At 46.4% G+C, this 20,250-nt stretch overlaps 1 protein-coding gene across 4 annotated transcripts in view; it reads right to left on the minus strand.

The window, feature by feature from the left end:
• csmd3a (CUB and Sushi multiple domains 3a) overlaps window positions 1-20,250 on the minus strand; it is a 141,583-nt gene that overhangs the window by 86,063 nt on the left and 35,270 nt on the right. For 2 of the 4 annotated variants that reach the window (XM_077012340.1, XM_077012342.1), the window contains exons 5-16: window positions 19,718-19,925; window positions 15,136-15,248; window positions 13,846-13,923; window positions 11,639-11,726; window positions 10,389-10,513; window positions 9,617-9,738; window positions 7,637-7,740; window positions 6,664-6,776; window positions 6,352-6,534; window positions 4,901-5,233; window positions 1,757-1,951; window positions 904-1,042 (exon numbers count right to left, since the gene is read on the minus strand). In XM_077012340.1, coding sequence (XP_076868455.1) covers window positions 904-1,042; window positions 1,757-1,951; window positions 4,901-5,233; window positions 6,352-6,534; window positions 6,664-6,776; window positions 7,637-7,740; window positions 9,617-9,738; window positions 10,389-10,513; window positions 11,639-11,726; window positions 13,846-13,923; window positions 15,136-15,248; window positions 19,718-19,925 — 1,801 coding nt within the window. Of the gene's footprint in view, window positions 1-903; window positions 1,043-1,756; window positions 1,952-4,900; window positions 5,234-6,351; window positions 6,535-6,663; window positions 6,777-7,636; window positions 7,741-9,616; window positions 9,739-10,388; window positions 10,514-11,638; window positions 11,727-13,845; window positions 13,924-15,135; window positions 15,249-19,717; window positions 19,929-20,250 lie in introns of all 4 variants that reach the window. The other 2 variants (XM_077012341.1, XM_077012338.1) reach the window with 1 other exon arrangement.

A 20,250-nucleotide genomic window follows, 5' to 3' on the forward strand; every position in this document is an offset into this window, starting at 1 on the left:
GGGTGTTCCCGGGAGTCTCCTACCACATCCTGCTGGGCCCGATTCAACAGCCCACCAGGTTGGAGTTTGGGAAAATAAATAAATATCACATTCTGCTTTAGCGAATGTTGTTGTTTTTTGTTTTGTTTTGTTTATTTTTATTTTTTTTTACCAGAATGTAATAGACACTCATTAACTCAGGCTTTGTTTATTGATGCTTAGAATGTAGTTATTACATTTTATTACATTATTATAGTTGTTTCATTATCAAACAGTTTGGTATAGTTGGTTGTTAAGGTGCCAGTTGCACCGGTGAAGCCCTGTGATATCACGGACAGTGTTCATTGGATGCCGTCACTTGCTGCCAGCCAATGAGGCAATGTGTTTCTGTAGTAACTTTGAATTACTTAGTTTAAGATAACGGGGTTTAAATTACCATTCTGCAGCTTGTATGAGCCCATTCATTTGTCATCGCAATATCTTTAGCAAACTGAACATGTGGACCAAGAACTGTAAAATCTAAGATAACTGAATTTCATGACCACCAGTGATGCAATTTCTCCATTTCAATTTCAGAGGAAGCAGGAAGCTGAAAGCAGATAAATGTGCAATAAATTCTAAGACTATATATCTATGAACTATATCTATAAAATGAAAAAGTTGTTTTTTTATTTTGTTACCCTGTTACACTATCTGTAGAATATTCTTGTTAAAACTTTTGAAAGAGAAAAACATTTGAATGAATAGATTTATTTAATAAAGGTATTGTATCTCCCAACCCTAAATTTTGTTAGGGCAGACGACTGATTTACAGTGGGTTTGTGAATGCTCGGGGGCTGTTACTCTGATGCACACCCAGTTTGAGAGTCCTCAGGGTGCCCAGAGCCAGCATGGAGCCTTGGGTTACATCCGCCCTGAACGCACCTGTCAAAGCTGAGCTTGATGGAGCGGCCGAGCTCAGCCTCGATGACCCACTCGCAGCTCAGAGAGTCTTTGTAGTAGCCGGGCCACCCTGGGGACAGGATCACCCCCACCGAGGCTGTGAAATGGCCCCCGCAAGGTGCTGCAAGAGGGAGAGAGGGAGGGGTCCAGAAACGGAGAGAAATAACGAGAAATAGGGAGAAATGGAGTAGCAGAGAAACGGGTAAAGGGGGGTGAGGGTGGAGGAAGTGATGTATAGAGAGAGAGAGATGGAGAGAGTGGGGGAAAGTAATAAAAAGAGAGGAAGATGGAGAGAGGGAGATGTTGGTGTGGGTCAGTTTTGCTGACCATGCACCAAATGCCCAACATGGACTCTATCATTAAAAATGCATTAAAACCATTTTGACACACGGATGTTGGAACAAAGACAGCATGTTGTGTGTGTGTGTGCGTGTGTGTGTGTGTGTGTGTGTGGGTGTGTGTGGGTGTGTGTGTGCGTGCGTGTGTGTGTGTGTCTGTGTGTGTGTGTGTGCGTGTGAGATTACTGTTCTAGGCCTGTCCTCTCATTACAAATGACAGAATTAGGAGATTGTCTTGGGAAGTTCACTGTTGCAGGTGGTGGTGCTGATGGTGTTTCACCAATTACCTCAGCCTCAGCCAATAGTCTACAAGCAGTCTGACAGTTTACTGAGTTTCTAATGAGCAAAGAAATTAAATCAAGTTCCAACAAGTTCTTTGAAAACGACTAATTAGAAGAGAGTCATTCAGAGCAGTACATTTGCCAAGCTCAAGTTTATAGTACATGCCAAATTTGCCTGACTGAAATATTTAAACGATGCAGTGCTTTTCAGCTTACCCTCACACTTGGGGATCAATCCACTCCACATCACTCCACCTTCCTCCAGCTCACAAACGATGGTATCAGAGCCCTGGGTCTTAATGAAGCCTTCCTCGCACACCACAGAAATTGAACTTCCTAGTTGGAAATTATTACCAAAACGTTTGGCGTTGATGGGCACTCCGGGGTCTGGACATTCATTTTGTCCAAACGCTAAACAAAGGACAAAGAGATACGGCATGTAAATTAGACATCTATACATAAAACAGCCCGTCTCGCCTTTCCAGTGGGTGGTCCACTCATTTTTCGGGCCTTCATCTGGAGAGTCTGATGTTGCTCCCAAGTTGCTGGGATCTGTTGGGGTCACTCTGGTTCAGGGGTCAGAGGTCACAGTGGTGATGTTAAACTCCCTATTTCCTCTTTCAGCCTTTTGTATTTTTCCCGCTTCCATAATGCGTTGGATGTTTCCATCACTGGCAGAGATACTCCCACTTCTGTTTTCATCTTATTTACTATCATGATAACTGATTGGTTTGTCATTACTTGCTTATCTGTGTGGATACAGAGACACCAAAAGATCTTTGTCTGGTTCTCCAGCACTTTCTGTGGTTCCTTCAGGCACACACAAACACACACACAAACACACACACACACGCACACACACAAGCACACACACACACGCACACACACACACGCACACACACACACGCACATACACAAGCACACACACACACACACACACACACACACACACACAAGCATACACACACACGAGGCTTCCAGAGATGGGATGATTCAGTGGTCCTTCATTAGCTGTGCATTAGAGTGTTTCTGAAGTTGAAGGAGGTGAAATCAGTTCATGTTAAAAAACATTTTAAATTATCACAATCCATGGAGTCCTAAAGTTACAATAGTGTAGATCAAAATTGTTTTTTTTTTAGTTTCCTAACTTTATTGCTGCCATAGCAACAACTGCCAATGCAAACAGATATGTAATTAACACAAATGTCCAATAGCATTAAAATGCCAAGCCACTGAAAATCACAAATCTTTAAAGTAGCAAACAGCATAAAGTAGCAAACAATATTTGTGTTAGTTTTTAGTTAGTACTTTTACTAATTTTTTTTATAAAATTGCTTTGTTGTCCTCAAATGAAGCAGTTTGAACTCCAGAGTGAATCCGTGTTTAAACTAAATCTAAATCATAAATCTCTGAAACACCAAGACCAAAAGGCATCAGTATAACGGCTGTGTCATAATGTGATGAAGAATCAATGGAAAAATGAATTATTGCTCCTTAAGGTTCCTTTGTAGGTGTTCTACAAACCAATCATCAAACCTTCTCCGCATTCTCCAAAAAAAAGCTAATTACATCTTTTGCATCAAGTAATGCAAGACAACAGACGGCTCCCGCAGTAGTGCGTGAGGAGGAAATGGTGATGACAGGAGATGTGTTTGTGTGGGTTATTGTAGTGGCTGTGTTGATACGATCAGATGCAGCACATCGAGAGCAGACGGTCTACTGAACCACAGATCTCACTCCTGACGAGCATGTCTTTGAAGTTGTTGTCCCTAGGAAATCAGTCCAAAAATGAATGCACGGTCTTGAAGAGTAATACTGGACAATCTTATTTATAGGATGGTAAGTGAGCACCACAGGGCCGGTTGTCTTGGTTTATAGGTCAAGGCATCTGCTCTATAAACAGGCGAGACACCAGGAGAGACACCAGGCGAGACACCAGGAGAGACAGCAGGCAAGACAGCAGGAGAGACACCAGGCAAAACACCAGGAGAGACACCAGGAAAGACAGCAGGAGAGACACCAGGCAAGACAGCAGGAGAGACACCAGGAGACAGCAGGAGAGACACCAGGAAAGACAGCAGGAGAGACACCAGGAGAGACACCAGGAAAGACACCAGGCAAGACAGCAGGAGAGACACCAGGAGACAGCAGGAGAGACAGCAGGAGAGACATCAGGAGAGACATCAGGAGAGACAGCAGGAGAGACACCAGGAGAGACACCAGGAGAGACAGCAAGAGAGACACCAGGAAAGTCACCAGGAAAGTCACCAGGAAAGACGGAATTTCTGACATCCTTAGGAAAGTCACAGTTGTGAAAATATGACCACATTTGCAGACATTCTCAGTGTAAATGCAGGGCGTGCAGCCCTTGGAATGTGAACAGTTGAACTGCAAATAAGTAAAAGTTTTAAATAGATTTTTCATTAAGTTTTCATACTTAACTGAAACATAAAAAAGTCCTTGTTTATAAATAGCAACGTGCACACGTTTTTCAAAGGAACACAACATTTCAGAGATCAATCATCAGCTGTGTGTGCAAACTCTCTGGAAACCCTGTGCACTACTCTTCAGTTCTTACATGTATGTAAGGTACCGTAGGTCTGCTTTTGCACACACACGCGCGCGCACACACACACACACACACACACACACACACACACACACACGCACACACACTTTGTGTACTTTACAATTTACAGTGAGAATGTGTTCAGGGCATCATAGGTGCTCAGCGTACATGAGAATGTGTTCAGGGCATCATATCTGCTGCCTCATGAAGCTGATTAAGAATACCAAGAGTATCCAGAGCTCCCACACTGTCCAGTAATGGGCGGCTCTGAAGAACTTTACAATCTACAGCCATCTATTAAACCGAGCCTTAGATATCACACAGTGCTGTCTGTGAACACTACCACCAGCTTACAGTAATACCTAAAAAAGACATTTAAGATGTCAATGCTTGTGGGTTAAAACTTCTAGACCATGCTTACCACACAGCAGCAGATCGAAACATCTGTACAAGGATGCTAAACAGCATTGTTCTATTATTTAACTGGACATTTTTGTTACAGTTTCAGAAAAACTGCAGTTTCTTAATGAAAGATAAGTTTCAGTGAGTCAGTGGGTAAGGGTTACGTGTAAGGTTAAGGGTTAAGTGTAGGGTTATGGGTTAAGTGTAGGGTTATGGATTAAGTGTAGGGTTATGGGTTAAGTGTAGGGTTATGGGTTAAGTGTAGGGTTATGGATTAAGTGTAGGGTTAAGGGTTAAGTGTAAGGTTATGGTTTAAGTGTAGGGTTAAAGGTCAAGACTGGTATTGGCTTCATGATGGGGACAACCTGCCAAGGAGCAGAGACACTCACTGCTGTAGGAGATGTTGAAGCCTCGGCCAGACATAGAGTGGTCAGCCTGGAACTCCAGCTGCAGGACGTTGGAGTTGCTGGTGAGGTGTGAGGGCACCTCGGCCCCCGTGAAACGACCCAGCAGGGCGGCGCCAGAGCCGGCCTGCTCCCCGTCCCGCACCGTCAGGAAGTCGTAGGGCGGCTCCAGGTCGAAGTCGTTGAAGGTCAGTTGGATGCGGCTGCCCACCTCGGCGATGATCAGCCACACGCAGTTGAGGTTGTTGCCGTAGCCCTCTGGGTAGTCCGGGGACAGGACGGTGCCAGAGGCAGCGGTGAAGTTGGACAGACAGGGGACTGGCAGGACAGGGAGAGACAGATCAGCCATGGAGGCAGATGAAGTTAAAACGTTGCCGTGACCGCCACGACGACGGCCACAGTCCACCGAGATAGCTACCCGTGTTCCTGACGACACCTGTACTCGTGCTCATTTACCAACGAAACAAACAAATAAAAAATAACCTATACAAGAAATACAAAGAAAAGAAAAATCTATCCGTCCTGCATTGTTTAGACCAATATTATTCATGTTTATTGGATGAAGTAAATGCAGTGAGAATTCATCAAAAAATCATCAAAAATTCATTAACAAAAACAAACAGAACAGACTCACTTAGAACATTTGAGTTCAGGATTCTCAAAGCACACAAGAAAAACAATGTTATTTCTTACAGAGCTTGTTTGGATAATGCACCTTTCAACAATATCAGTGTCACAAAGGACAACTTGTGTTAATGGTTTGCACATGATACATTGCAGCAGACGACACAGACTACTGTTACTGTTGCAAAAATGAAATATCTTTTACGATGGAATATTCCTAATGAACTGAATGAGCAAATCTGCAATCCTCTGGTTTCTAGTCATTATCCCCCCCTGACTGCCGTTTGTGCTCTGAACGTCACTCGGTCCAGGGTTTAAAGGGCAGAGGGGCATTCTGCATTGTCCCTGTTCATTTAGTCAAACATGCTATTATTTATTACAGCGTGCAGCGCTAACACTGACTCTGCAGCCCTACCCTGCATTCTCCTGGTATAATGCGACTCCCCGAGGAAGCACTCTTATCTCACTCCTAGTCTCCTGCAATACCCTTGAGTATGCTAGCCAGATTTGGCTGTGCAATAACAGAGTTGTTTACCCAACAAGGCAAGCTTTCAATTAGCCAACCCTGCCTGCATAACCTCCCACAGCCAAGAAGTCAAAAATCACTGCACAATTCATGGGATCGTCATCACACGGATGTGCAAACTAGCTCGCAAGCCTGTCGCATTCCAGGGGTTATATGCCATATGCACACTTCTCTGAAATGATTCTATTGTTGATATTACCGAGCTCTTGAGCTCCGCGGTGTAATTTGCCACACTTGATGTCCATCAAGTGCTTTAAAGGTAGCGGACGATGCAGCAAGCACTCACATATACAGATGGGGATGTTAGCCGACCACTGATTGTTATTCTGACAGGAAATCGTTCTCTCTCCGATCAGCTCGAATCCAAACTGGCACTCGAAGCGCAACACGTCGCCGTTGGAGAAGCCTCCACCCTCGCGTAAGCCGTACAGGGGGACGCCGGGGTCGCCGCAGCTCTCCTTGTCGATCTCTGGTGGAGCAGGTGGGGTTGAGAAAGTTCAGGGTGGAGGGTGGATGGCGCTCCAACATAAGAAGAACGATATTTGGGGTGAAAGGCTTTTTTGGGGGGGGGGGGGGGGGGGGGGGGGGGGGGGCGAACCTTTGTAGTTGATCTTGAAGCCAATAGAGCCCACGCTTTCGTCCGACTGCAGGTGAAGCCACATCTGATGGGTCATGCTAACGATGAGGTCAGGCACGAAGCTGCCCGTCAAACTGCGGGCAGACAGCGAGAGACAAGACGGGTCAACGCAAGTCAGGTCAAGAAGAACTTTCCTCTCACACCGCTATACAAGATGGTGCACTCAGGTTTCAGTGCAGTGGAGACAGTGCCTGTGTTCACCTGCTACCAGAACAGCGGCACACAAGGTACAATGCAAAACAAAAGTTTGGAACACATAGTGGGATTACTGCATATAGTGGGATTAGGCAAGTGTAGCACAATACAAGAAATCATTAAATAATGTATTCACAACCAATTTAAATATGCAAAGCAGCATGAAACAGACAACAGTGTCCAATGCAATTGTTTTGAAGGTGTACAGACCTCTGAATGAATTAGCAGAATTTGCAACATTTTTACATGCGATGCCGACAAGTCTTACCTCGACATGTTCTCACAGTGAAGGAGAGACATGTTACTGGAGCACCTCAGCACTGATAGAGCGGGAGACAGCAGCTACTTTTACACCCGCATTAACGGGACAGTTCGAAGTGGTCAATTATTTTAGGTGCACTTTTTGCATAGTGAATTTGGCAGGAAGACCTTCAGGGATGTGGAGTCTGTGCTAAAAGTACTCTGGCTTGGCAGCGGGCCAGGCGTATAAACCAGAATGTGCCAGCTACTGCTAAAGAGGACTCACCAAACCAGGACTGAGATGTCCTACTGCATTGTGGGATACATGTATGTGCAGAGGGAGAAGATTTTTGGATTTGGCACCTGACAGTGTGCTTGGAGTCAAGCCTCATCTCCAAGCATATTTAAACATGGTATCAGGAACAGAAGGGAGGGTTAGCAGTAGCAACAGAAGCCCTGCTCGTCACGCGGGACGATTGGCTAATGAGCCTTAGCTTACACTTGGATTATTGTCCTGGAGTCGGCAACTTCTCCTCCGTCCCCTATAGTCAACGTGTCGTATCCGAGCTCCAAGTCGAACTCCTCAAAGTTGATCTGGATCACCTGAAATGGGGGGAAGACACTCTCACCAAATAGGTTGCGTATAAAAGCAACAGTTTCTCATTAAAAATGTCTGATGCTGAAGCATTTCTCACATAGTCCGGCCTGGTATTTCTAATTGTGCACGGCAAAGGCCATAATTCTCAAATAAAAATGACATACATTCAGTATTCACATGCTAGCAGAGACCAGTAATTTGCTATGGAACACGTTATCAGTAAATTACCCTTCATTTTCCGTGCCAATGGCTCACCATACATCCCTTGGTATGACTGCTGCAATACACTCATTTATGATTTGTGGAAAAAATATAATCATGCTTCAAAAAGATAAAAACTTTTGATCATGCTCCATTCCTCGTTCAGTTCACTCCCACCTAAATCGTCAAATGATGCCTTCCACTTGTTCCTCGTTTAAATGAGTGTCACGCGCCTCTTGTATGTGAGCAGCCACCCGATTCACATAATTGCCCTCTGCCACGTTTGCCGAGGCCGTGACGCGCAAAGAAAAACCAACCGTAAGACACAACGTGCCTACCGTGTACTTTTAGTGAGCGTGTCTGCTGTAAAGAATTGTGCCTACATATAAATCTACATCCCTACACATATCTCTATCTACATATATCTATTTGCAGCATCTAACTGTGCGATAATGCAGTAGTGCTGCCCGTGGCTCTCTTATTATGAGGGAACCGCAATAAAACTTAAACTCCACAATTCCATCTGGCTAAGATAAATGAGCCAATAAGGCTCTGTCTTTTAGAGTCCATTTGCATCTCACAGCACCAGGAGGGCATAGATATAGCGGAGAGTGAATATACAGTTCAGCTATTTGCAAACAGCTAATGGCACGTCGTGACACGGTTTGGGGAAATATTTCTGATATTTGATCCTGGTCATGCAGAACGGTGCAGTAATTCCGAGCTTTAAGTGTGCAATTGTGATAACTGTTAAGGAGAAAGTGTTAAGAGAAAGTGTTGACTCAAACAAAGGAAGCTGAGTGAAAAGTATAATGTTATGTACCTGAAGGGACCGTCACACTAAATCATTCTGGATTATACCATAGGATCAGAACAAGGTTTTGACCAAGCCTGCATGCTTTCTGCTACTGTGATAGTAGAAAGTGAAATGTGGCCATCGGGAAAAGAACTTGAAGACTTGAGTTCTTTGGATTTCATATCTGTGATGCATCTAAATAACAGCAGATATCTCTCAAAGCCAGAGCCACAGTAAATCACACAGATGCACACACGGCAAATGACAATCCATCACCCCTCTACTATACAAGATATGAATGTATATTCATCACGCTCGCGAATGGATTTTAGATTTTTCCATTTACTCTGTGCCTCGCTGATTGATCCATGTCAAACTGTGAAAATAGGAACTCTGAACAGCGCCGCTCTCCTCCGGGCCGTAAAACCACGGCGGTGTGCTCTCAGCGCGTGTGGCCTCACGCGTCGCGGTCGTGCTGCCGGGCCCACGGGAGTCCGCTCGAGACCGCGCCGTGAGTGCCCGTCCCTGGCTGCAGGGACTTTATCCAGCCCGTTCGAATCCTGGCCTCTCACGGAAGAACTCTGTACTATCATCCATCTCTCCGAGTCAAGACGCCGCCAGACAAAATGACCCATGAACCTGTCGCTATATTACAAACCACCTATTATCAATGCACTGCACATACACATGAGAAAAGCAAGCAACCAATTAGGTTCGCGGCTATGAGCATAATTACCCACAGGGTTGGCACATCATATATCAACGCACAGTCAGTGTCCTTGTGTGTGTGTGTGTGTGTGTGTGTGTGTGTGTGTGTGTGTGTGTGTGTGTGTGTGTGTGTGTGTGTGTGTGTCTGTAGCAAATGCAGACAGAGCATACTGTACCTTATTAGGGTTACTGGCGGTGATGATCCAAACACACTGGGAGTTACTCTCATACTGGATGGGGAAATTAGGGGACGTGAACGTGCCAGACGGGCCGTAGAGGTTGGAGCCGCACGTTTTAGCTGGAAGACATCACACAGGGATAATGAGGCGGCTCTGCCTTTGTGGCTGTGCGTGTTTTCGGCGGTTTAGCTGAGTTTATCAGCGCTAAGTACGGCATGGATCCACTGCAGGGGATCAGACAGCACGCGCACACCGGGAGAGTAATCACATAAGGCTCGTCTCACAACACTATCTTTTAACTTATCATGGCTCGGTTATCTAGTTCACTGGAGGAAAATGATGGACTTGTGTGTGAACCTGCAGGACTGCACCTGCTTACAGAGCTCCTCTTTATATTTAAAACACAAGACCTGGATTTGAAAAAAGGTTCCTGTTTTTTTTAAAACCCTTAGGGCCAAATATCACTTCAGTGCTCATATTATTGCCTGGAACTCAGTGTTAAGAGTTGCACTCAGTACACACAGCTGAAGGTTTATTCAGGATTTACTGCTGATTCTCCTGGACATCTAACTGTCCCTGAGTTATACTGTTGCTCCAATCAAACATATTCAAACGTGGTAAGTGGGCCAGACGCTCCCAGAACACTGAGGACACTTTAAGGTTCTCCTCACTGTCACGGCAGCGACACGCGCATCACGCTCCTGTTGACTGAATGGGATTAGCTCAGATCAGCCAGCGGATTTTCCTGGTGGTGAGGAGCGGCGCTCACCTTTACACACGGGCCTGTGGTCGCTCCAGGCGGCAAACACCTCCGCCACCCTCTGGCACGTGATGCTCTTGGAGCCCTGCAGCACGTGGCCTCCGTCACAGGTGAAGCCCACCGTGGCGCCGATGCTTCAGGGGGGAGGGGGGTTTATTTTCCCCACCATTTCAAAAGCGATAAAAAAAAAAATACAAGGAAAAAAAAAACAAGCAGGCCAGAAGAGAATCGATGAGTGAAACCTCCTCCCACATCACACGAGTCAGGTGCCACTTTAACCAGCGCAGAGTGTGATGTCTGGTGTCAGAGCAGATAACGGTGGAGGAAAACAGGCTGGGAGTTTGTTGCGATGGAAACCACATCTGCTAGATACGGTCCACGAGGACGAACACACAACCACACCCACCCACATTCAGGCAAAGACACAGCTGCTGGATGCAGACTGTTAGGACAAACGCACACAGACATACCTGCATACACACACACACACACACACACACACACACACACACACACACACACACACACACACCCGCCCGCACACACGCACACACACACACACACACACGCACACACACACCCGCCCGCACGCACGCACGCACGCACACAAACACACGTACACACACACACACACACACACACACCCGCCCGCACACACACACACACACACACACACACACACACACTCACACACACACACACCCGCCCGCACGCACGCACACACACACGCGTACATGTGCGCACACACGCACACACACACACACACACCTGTACGCACACACACATACACACACACCCACACACACTTACACACCTGTACGCGCGCGCACACACACACACACACACACACCCGTACACACACACACACACATGCATGTGCGCACACACACACACACCCTCACACACCTGTACGCACACACACACCCGTATACACACACACACTCACACACCTGTACGCGCACACACACACACACACACACACACACACACACACACACACACACACAAAGACACATGCATGTGCCCACACACACACACACACTCACACACCTGTACGTGCACACACACACACACACACATACCCGTACACACACACACACACACACACACACACACACACACACACACACACACACACACACACACACACACACCTGTACGCACACACACACACACACACACATGCATGTGCGCACACACACACACACACTCACACACCTGTACGCGCGCACACACACACACACACACACAGGGCTTACCTGAAATCCGAGCCAATGCGTCTGCCGTTTTCTGGGTCTCCGGGGTCCGAGCAGTGGTTGGACACCTGCTTCACGGCTCCCTCGCTCACTGCAGAGGTGGAGAATGCGAACGTGTCTGTTGAAGAGACCCGCAGCCGCGCCGCCCACTGCATCCCGTTACCGCACAACAGTCTCCTGGCAACCGCATCCCGTTACCGCACATCAGTCTCCCAGCAACCACACCCCGTTACCGCACAGCAGTCTCCCAGTAACCACACCCTGTTACCGCACAGCAGTCTCCCAGTAACCGCACCCCGTTACCGCACAGCAGTCTCCCAGCAACCACACCCCGTTACCGCACAGCAGTCTCCCAGTAACCACACCCCGTTACCGCAGAGCAGTCTCCCAGTAACCACACCCCGTTACCGCACAGCAGTCTCCCAGTAACCACACCCCGTTACCGCACAGCAGTCTCCCAGCAACCACACCCCGTTACCGCACAGCAGTCTCCCAGCAGCAGCGTGAACACGGATGTGGTGGACCGACACTTCCCAACCCCGCGGCCTACGGACCACACCCAGCCCAACACGCTGCCCGTGGAGATGGGCAGGAGTCAACTACTAACGATTCCTTCCGAGAACACATCTCTCTATGAATTTTATAAAGGTCAACGTACTTTCTACACATTGCCAAGTTTTTTCTCTAATTGTCCGTGTTCTCCATCTGCTACACTATAGCGGGATGTTCACTACAGGCGTCCCGTTGACGAGGAAACGATGTGGGCGCCACCCTGGTGAGTCACGGACCGCCTGCTTCCATATGTGCACGAGGCTAACCTGGAAGAATCCACTCCACTTCTTCCGAAATGGATTTTTTCTTATTGCAACAAGTTTATAGAGGTTGATCAAACTTACATTTGATCAACAACACTTTGCCTAGAGTGTCGACTGCGAGTGTCACGTCCGCCTGCTCTGTCCCCGCTCTGTCCCCGCTCTGTCCCCGCTCTGTCCCCGCTCTGTCCCCGCTCTGTCCCTGCTCTGTCCCCGCTCTGTCCCCGCTCTGTCCCCGCTCTGGGAGTCTAAACTGGCGTAACAGTAAAAGGCTGAACCCATTTAACAGCACTGCACACTTTGACCAGAAGCCCATTTTACAATCAGAGCAGATCTGGAGTTGATAAATTAAGCAGCCCTGATCCACACGGAGGTGTTTGCAGCCGTACTGGGGCACTAACCGAGGGCTTGCGGAGTCCAGCGCTCATAATTCATAATTCATAATTCATCTTTCAGAATGCACGAGGCAGCCGCCGTGAAATGGAGGGTAATAAAAAACTCTATCCTGTTGTAATTAAGTATTTGAAGTGCTACACTGTTGCCTTGTAATGAATCGCTGTGCTCAATACCTTATTACAATAGCGACCAGGCAAGCATGCACTTATATTGGTGGAAAGCAGGAATCAATGACAATGATAGCAATCAGTCAACACTGACTGCGCGTAAAGCCCAAGGCTGTACCCAGACCAGAATGACAGTGTTCCCCTTTACCGTCAGACCATTAGAGTCACACTAAGACATCCTTACCAGTAAAGTGGTGACCCCTGGGATATAGAGGCAATTACAGAAATGTTTTCTGGCGTCACGTTTATAAATAAAGCTTTAGGTGTGATCGTCAATAGTCATTATCCTGGTATAAAAATGTGATTTGAGTTGTTTCTGTTTATGCTGCTTGTCAACAATGGGTATGAGGGGCATCATATATTGGCTAATGTGGGGGATAAGAAAGTTGTTCTTATTGTTTAAAGCACACATTGCATACTGAATCTTTAATGGATAACAGATGGTACTGAAGATCCAAACAGGATTCGTTATTCACTTTTTAACTTTGGGTATTTTTGCTGGAGTCTTTTTCAAGGTACGTAGAGAAGCAGGAAAGCTGGTGTTCACGGCATGTATTTTTGATCATACTCTGGTGTGATCGTGCCTGTTAGGGTTCTATACTGTGTGCTTTATAATGTACAGCCAACGTGTGTTTACTTCTCAGTGGGTCAAAGCATTAATAATTGCTGAAGTGGAAGTCTCCAAGCAGAAGAGTCTGATGAGAGAGTCAAAAGCAGATTGGTTGCCCGTAGCTATAAAACAACAGTGCTGACCTTGAGACAGCACTGTCTATCTAATTTAACTTGTGATTAAAATCCCATTACGTATATGAATCCCAAGTAAAGGCAGACTTACTTATAGAAAATTTACTTGTGTTGTCCTTGCCAGGAAACAGCTTCACGCCTCTTGATTTGAAATCTCCAGACCGTTTCACTATTTTTAGAAGGGAGGGGGGAGAGAGAAAAAGAAATCAAAACAGTGAATAGTTCCAGAAAACAGCTGCAGCAGCGAGATGACCAGTATCTGCTGACTTCACTGCCGCCGCACGGTCAGAAAAGAGCGCGCTTTGTGCTCGAGAGGGGCGGGGCAGAGAGGGGCGGGGCCTCTGTGCTCCTGATCCCCAGTCATCCCACGGCCCACAAAGACATCAGGGACCGAGAAGACAGCTCCACGGAGCAGGATGGCACCCGGCCACCACCGGCTTCTGCTTATGAAGCAGGGGCGTCAGAACCCAAGGAGATAGCACCTGCCCCCGCACACTCACTAAAGCACACGGCTACTAATGCAGCTCGTACTAAAACAGAGGACAAGCGAAGGGGACAGGAGAGGAGCCTCTGAGAAGTTCCTGCAGACACAAGGAACGCTGCACTGACAAATGGTGGTCAGGGGCTCTCATTAACTAATTACGGATAATCAATTACAATCTTGCATGCAACATTAAAAGTGTAATCCTGGAAACGTCAGTGGAAGTCTACATGTACAGATTCTTCTTTATGAGGGTTTTCCATATTTAGCAACAGTTCAGAGGTTCGTCCCTTATGTACTGCCTGTGAAAATTGGTTCCATAACCTCCTGATACCATGTATTAATTATTATTAAGAAGCTTTCGCATCATCATCGACCTTGTTTTGATACAACCTGACAGGTCATTCTTATTTCATAAAGGTGAGAAAATCAAATTAGCTCCTTTAATGTGAAAATAATTACCTGCTGATTAAAATAAAGAAGGCAATGAAAGATTCTGTGATACACAAACTTTCTTCACATATCCCAACACTGTTGCGTAGCACATCAGCTAGCCGCCATGCTTCACAAAATGAAGGTTCTTGCAGCAAACAAAACATGCGAACCGGGACCCTCCATGTGAGACCAGCCAGGACACGGTCCCAGCCAGGACACGGTCCCAGCCAGGACACGGTCCCAACCAGGGACACGGTCCCAACCATTTGTTATTAAGTGTTTAAATGCACATCTAGCTCCTGCATGGTTCACAGCAGGACACAGTAGGACTGTGTCCTGGTGGGACTAGGACACAGTCCCAGCTAGGACCAAGTCCCACCAGGACACAGTCCCAGCGGTGCGACACAGCAGGACCACACAGGAGACGCTTCACTATGACATTATAATAAGAATCCAAACATTTACCTTGATACTGGGCACTAAAGCCTTTGTGCCGATGACTGTTGTCAGTGTGGAAATGCAACCGCAGCCAGTTTTTACTGCTGACAATGGGCACAGGAATATTAGCCCCCGACAACCTGCAAAAAAATAACACACACATGCACACACACACATCAGCTAGTGCTAATCCCACACGTACTCTATGACCCGGTAACGCCCACACGAGTGAACGGTGGTGGGCTTGGCGCTCGGTTCCTCCCGACAGTGCTGCACTGTGAGGCGCTTTCACTCCAGCTGGAGACGGTCACTTCGCCTCCTTGGCTGGAGGCTCAATTAAAAGCAATCTCGCCCCGGACTCAGATTAAGTGCTTAAACAGCAGGGCACTTTCCTGAGGGGGCTTAAAAAAAGAACAATGAATCACATAGCAACAGTTAGGCCTATGTGGGGGTTCTTCATTCACTGCATCAATCTTCAATCCACGCGACGTCCATTTTCTTTAAGTATAAATGACCACTTACGAAGAGCAGTGATGTAGAAACGTAATGGAACTCAAAGCGCATAATGGTGTTAGAACAGGCTGCTGTGACTTGGTCTCATTGCACTTGGATAGCAGCTCCGTGCCATCTCATGTCACTGGAGTTCAGAAAATGACCCTAACAGATCCTGGCACACAGGACTGTGTACACTAACACTCCACAGTCATCATGAAGAAGGATAGACATGAAGGCTCATGAAACATGAAAGCTCTCCTGAATGTGATTTCATCTTAATGATAAATTCATAACAGTTCCATAATATCAAGGAGTTTTACATAGAAATGGTTAAAATGTTTATAAAGTATTGATGCAATAACACATTACTACATGAAATAAAATAAACTTAAAATTAAAGAACTAATAAGTGAGCATTATCCAGCCAGATTTGTTACTAAGTGTTTAAATACACATCTAGCTCCTGCATGGTTCTTGTATGGAACAAGGCACTTTGACACGTAGTGTCGACTTCAAGTGACCTGACATTACGCCACCGTTCCGTCCCACATCTAAATTAACCCAATTCTGTGCACAGGCTAGTTTAGAGAACAGAGTTCCAGAACCAAACACTCAAAATACTCTTTCAAAAACAAACAACCAACAAAAAAAACTTATATAAGCAATAGCTAGTTACAGAGGTGAACCCACTCCGGGGCTTTCAAAAGCTCCATGTAGGAAGCTGAGATGGTAACTCTGGGTCATGTTATTATTCGGCAGATGCTCTAGGTGTTGGTTATTTCAAGCACGCACACACACACACACACACACACACACACACACACACACACACACACACACACACACACACACACACACACACACACACACACACACACACTGCATTCAGACACACCTATACACACCTATATTTCCCCTGATGCACGCAGATGTACCCACATTCACACACACTAATGTATACATGTTTCCATTTGTGCCTATCAATGCACTCTCAAACAACATTTACACACACACACACACACACACACACACACACACACACACACACACAGAGAGAGAGAGAGAGAGAGAGAGAGAGAGAGAGAGAGAGAGAGAGATGATTCGAACACATCACAAACTGTGTAACAGTCCGCATAACACCAGCAGTGAGCAGCGGTTAACCAGACCTGCCGACAGTGGAGATTAGAAATGCAAAGAGAGAGAAAAACACGGTGTCAATATGGGATATGGTGAGCTTTACCCTGCCATGCAACCGGTGCTTTATCAGACTTTTTATTACTTTCTTCATTTTTGCCTCCCATCTGTCTACTACCTCTGTCTGCCAGATAACGTCTACACCTTTGAGCTTTGCATTTGTTTCTAAATCACTGCTAGTGCCATACGACCTCTTCATGATAATGACTCGCCTCGTGCTTGGGTACAGCAGTTCTACAGTTGACTATCCGATTTTTAAAAGGCTGAGGTATGAGGTCCTTGAGAAGGTTTTCATACATGCTGTAAAACTCGACTTGTATAAATCAACGTACTATTTACCGACACATAAATGAAACAGCCAGTACAAGAGTTCTGTCGTTTGAAAAGCCCCTAAAAATAGACCTCCTGTTTCGGCGAGCAAACGCCTCAAGGTTCCGGGTGCGTGGACGAGGGAATTGGCTACAGCGGAGAGATGCCGCCATTTCAAGGTTAAGCCCAAATTCTAAGAGTGGCTCAGTCGCTCCTGCTAATGCGTAGCAGATTGCTGCTTTGCTGTAATTCAATAACTAACCGCTGCACGGGGCTGACATTGGACTTTTATGATCAAAAGCTCAAATATCTCTGCTAAAACCCACACGTTTCAGCCCCACAGGACGAACCTAAAACCAATGTTTCACGCAGCGACGTTAATGTGGCTAATATTGGCTAAAAAGCGCGCGAGATCATGTTAGCTGGTCCCTGCTTGCTTTCATTAATTGTTAGCCACATTAGCATATTTGACTGAACTAACCCGTTAAGAGGTTGGATGATAAAAAGGAACTTAATGAGATACAGAGCCGTGTATTAGAAGATTCTTGGAGCTGGGGAACCTAACACTGGCCAGCTGGGCCCTATGCTCATTATCAGTTTACACAAAGCTCTGTAATGTGCTCACTGACATGGCGCATTAATAGACTCTGGGTGAGCTTTTACAGGGTCTGGAAACAGCATAAATTTTCTACAGATGCTCTAATGCAATACTGACCAAGAATTTTTTTAAAAAGGTTATTAAAGAGTGACCGACGAATGACATCCGACAGCAGACGTTCTATTAGTGGTGGCTGATTGAGGACGAAGTAGCAACCGACAAAAGATAGAAGAAAGTCGCAATGAAATTATAACCAATTCAACTACCCAAAATGGCCATCTAAATACCCTCGCCTAAATGACTGGTGTAGAACATCTGGCACACGGCTGGTGTTTCTCAAGCTGCCTGTTTTCTAAATCAAATCTCTGATGTTGTGTGAGTTTCTGCAACACAGCTGTGGACGCACTGCGACTCCAGTGTCCCTGTACCGCAGCAGATTTATTATGTGTAAAATAGTCGTGCAGTACTTGTGTATGCAGTAGTCTGTTTTTAACCCTCACCTTTGAGACAGTATAATGAGTTTGTACCTTGAATCAGGGATGTTAAACAACTGCTATGGGTTCTTGTGCTGGGGGTTTGGTAGAGCCATGATGGCATTTTATAAATGGGGCAAGAGAAACCAAAAAAAGCTCACGTATGTTATGAATGCGAGTGTGTCTACATGCACGGTGAGCCAAGGGGACACTGTTTGCCATGCACGATGCTCCCCATGTAGCAGGAGAACATGATTCGCCCTTGTCCCGGAAAGTATCGTTAAAACATGCAGCGAGCAACATAAGGCCTCCTTGACCCGTATTCCCAGCACGCATTGGAGCAAAGCTGAAGTCTGGAGATGTGGGGCGAGCGGATCCAAAAAGCCCCTGTGCGAGGCATGAGGGCAACCAGAAACGAAGGGAGCAAAAGGCATTGCAAGCATGGGCTGAGGGGGCTTATTTAAGCCCTGCTGTGTGTTACAAGCGAGACGGAGAGCCCGCCTTCACAACGCAGCAACCTGTGTCGCTCCAGGTGTGCCGTGTGCTTCAGGTACGGCCCAGAGAGAGCGCTCCTCTCTCACTCCTTCACGCGTTCGCCAAACGTCATGCGATCTGTTCGTGCCCTTTCCAGCACTGGGGGGGGAAGTGTGGTGGAATTATATAAAGGTCACTCCGACAAAGCCCATTGATTTGTTTGTTTGGCTGGTGTGATAGCTCACCCTGGCCCAGCAGAATCTCAACACCTTTAGTCATGTAGCTCGCCGCAGCCGTGCTGACGAATCAATGAAGCCATCGGCGGAGAAAATCGTCAGAAGATCGGCGTGACAACTGAGGTCAAAACAATTATAAAACGTGCCCACCTACACCTTGCCGCTCCAACACACAAATGTGACACATTTACCTGAAGGTTTCAAAAACAGTCGTAACAAAGTCGCAGTTATATGTCTGCAGTAATTACCGAGGCTCCCATAAGTGTCTCTGGAAGCAGGATGAAAAATACGTTACAGGATACCAGAGTAGATTTGACAACAGCTAGCCACCTTACTTCAGCTGAGTTCTTAATCCTTATGTCCTTATGTGACGTCGATAGCTATTTCAATAGCTGAACAAAAGCCTTTTGGAGGAGTTTTCGAGCGAAACCACCAAAGTCATCTGCTTCCACTCTCTGTAATATGCCAAATGCAAATGGACTGGTGGACAGGTAGGGAAACTACGATTGTATGTGAATATGTGGGTGTGAGCATTCAAGTTCATATATATGTGTCTGTGTGTGTGTATATAATTTTATAATTTTTACACATACACAAACTTGGAATGTCACTTTGGGTGGGAGCAGTGCTGCACTGCTGGAACACACTCCATGAAATCTCAGAGGACATTATCACAGTGTGACAGCGGAAGTACAACGTGTTCCTTCTGTTACCCGCCAAACCGTGAAAAAACTCTCAGGAAACTGATACATGTGTGATCCTCACTGTGAAAATCAGAGAGCGAGACAAAAGACACGACAGCACTGTTGACGGATAGCCTCCACACTTACCATATAGATGGTGGCTCAGATCCCTCCACCTCTAAGTAGTCGAACCTGCTGTCCATCTGAAAGTCGGTGAACACCAGTGAGATGGTATCTCCAGGGTCAGCCACGATTGTCCAGGTGCACTCGCCACTGCTCTTGTAGTCGTTCTGAAAATCTGGGCTGGATATCACACCACTGGAGCTCCGGAACGTTTCTCCACAGGTGTCTTCGGCTGCTGGGGCCAGACGCAAAAGCACACAACGTCATCCAAAGCCAACACAATGCTCCGCATGCTGGGGTATTTTAACATCTTGACTGTCCAGTCAGACTACTACGCTAAGCAGGGTTGGAATACAGCACACGTCTATAAAAACTCAGAGGTGTCCCTTGAAACCTTGCAAATGCTCTTTCCACTGCACTGTTCAGAAAGTGTGCTTCTAATGGCAATTAACATTCATTCTACAAACATGAAAAAGCCTTATTGTTCTACCCACTAAAAACCACAGGGAGGTTGGGCTAAATTACACACTCAACAATAAGTCCAATCAATATCACTC

This window comes from Brachyhypopomus gauderio, chromosome 7 (assembly GCF_052324685.1).
Source record: "Brachyhypopomus gauderio isolate BG-103 chromosome 7, BGAUD_0.2, whole genome shotgun sequence".
Lineage (NCBI taxonomy): Eukaryota > Metazoa > Chordata > Actinopteri > Gymnotiformes > Hypopomidae > Brachyhypopomus > Brachyhypopomus gauderio.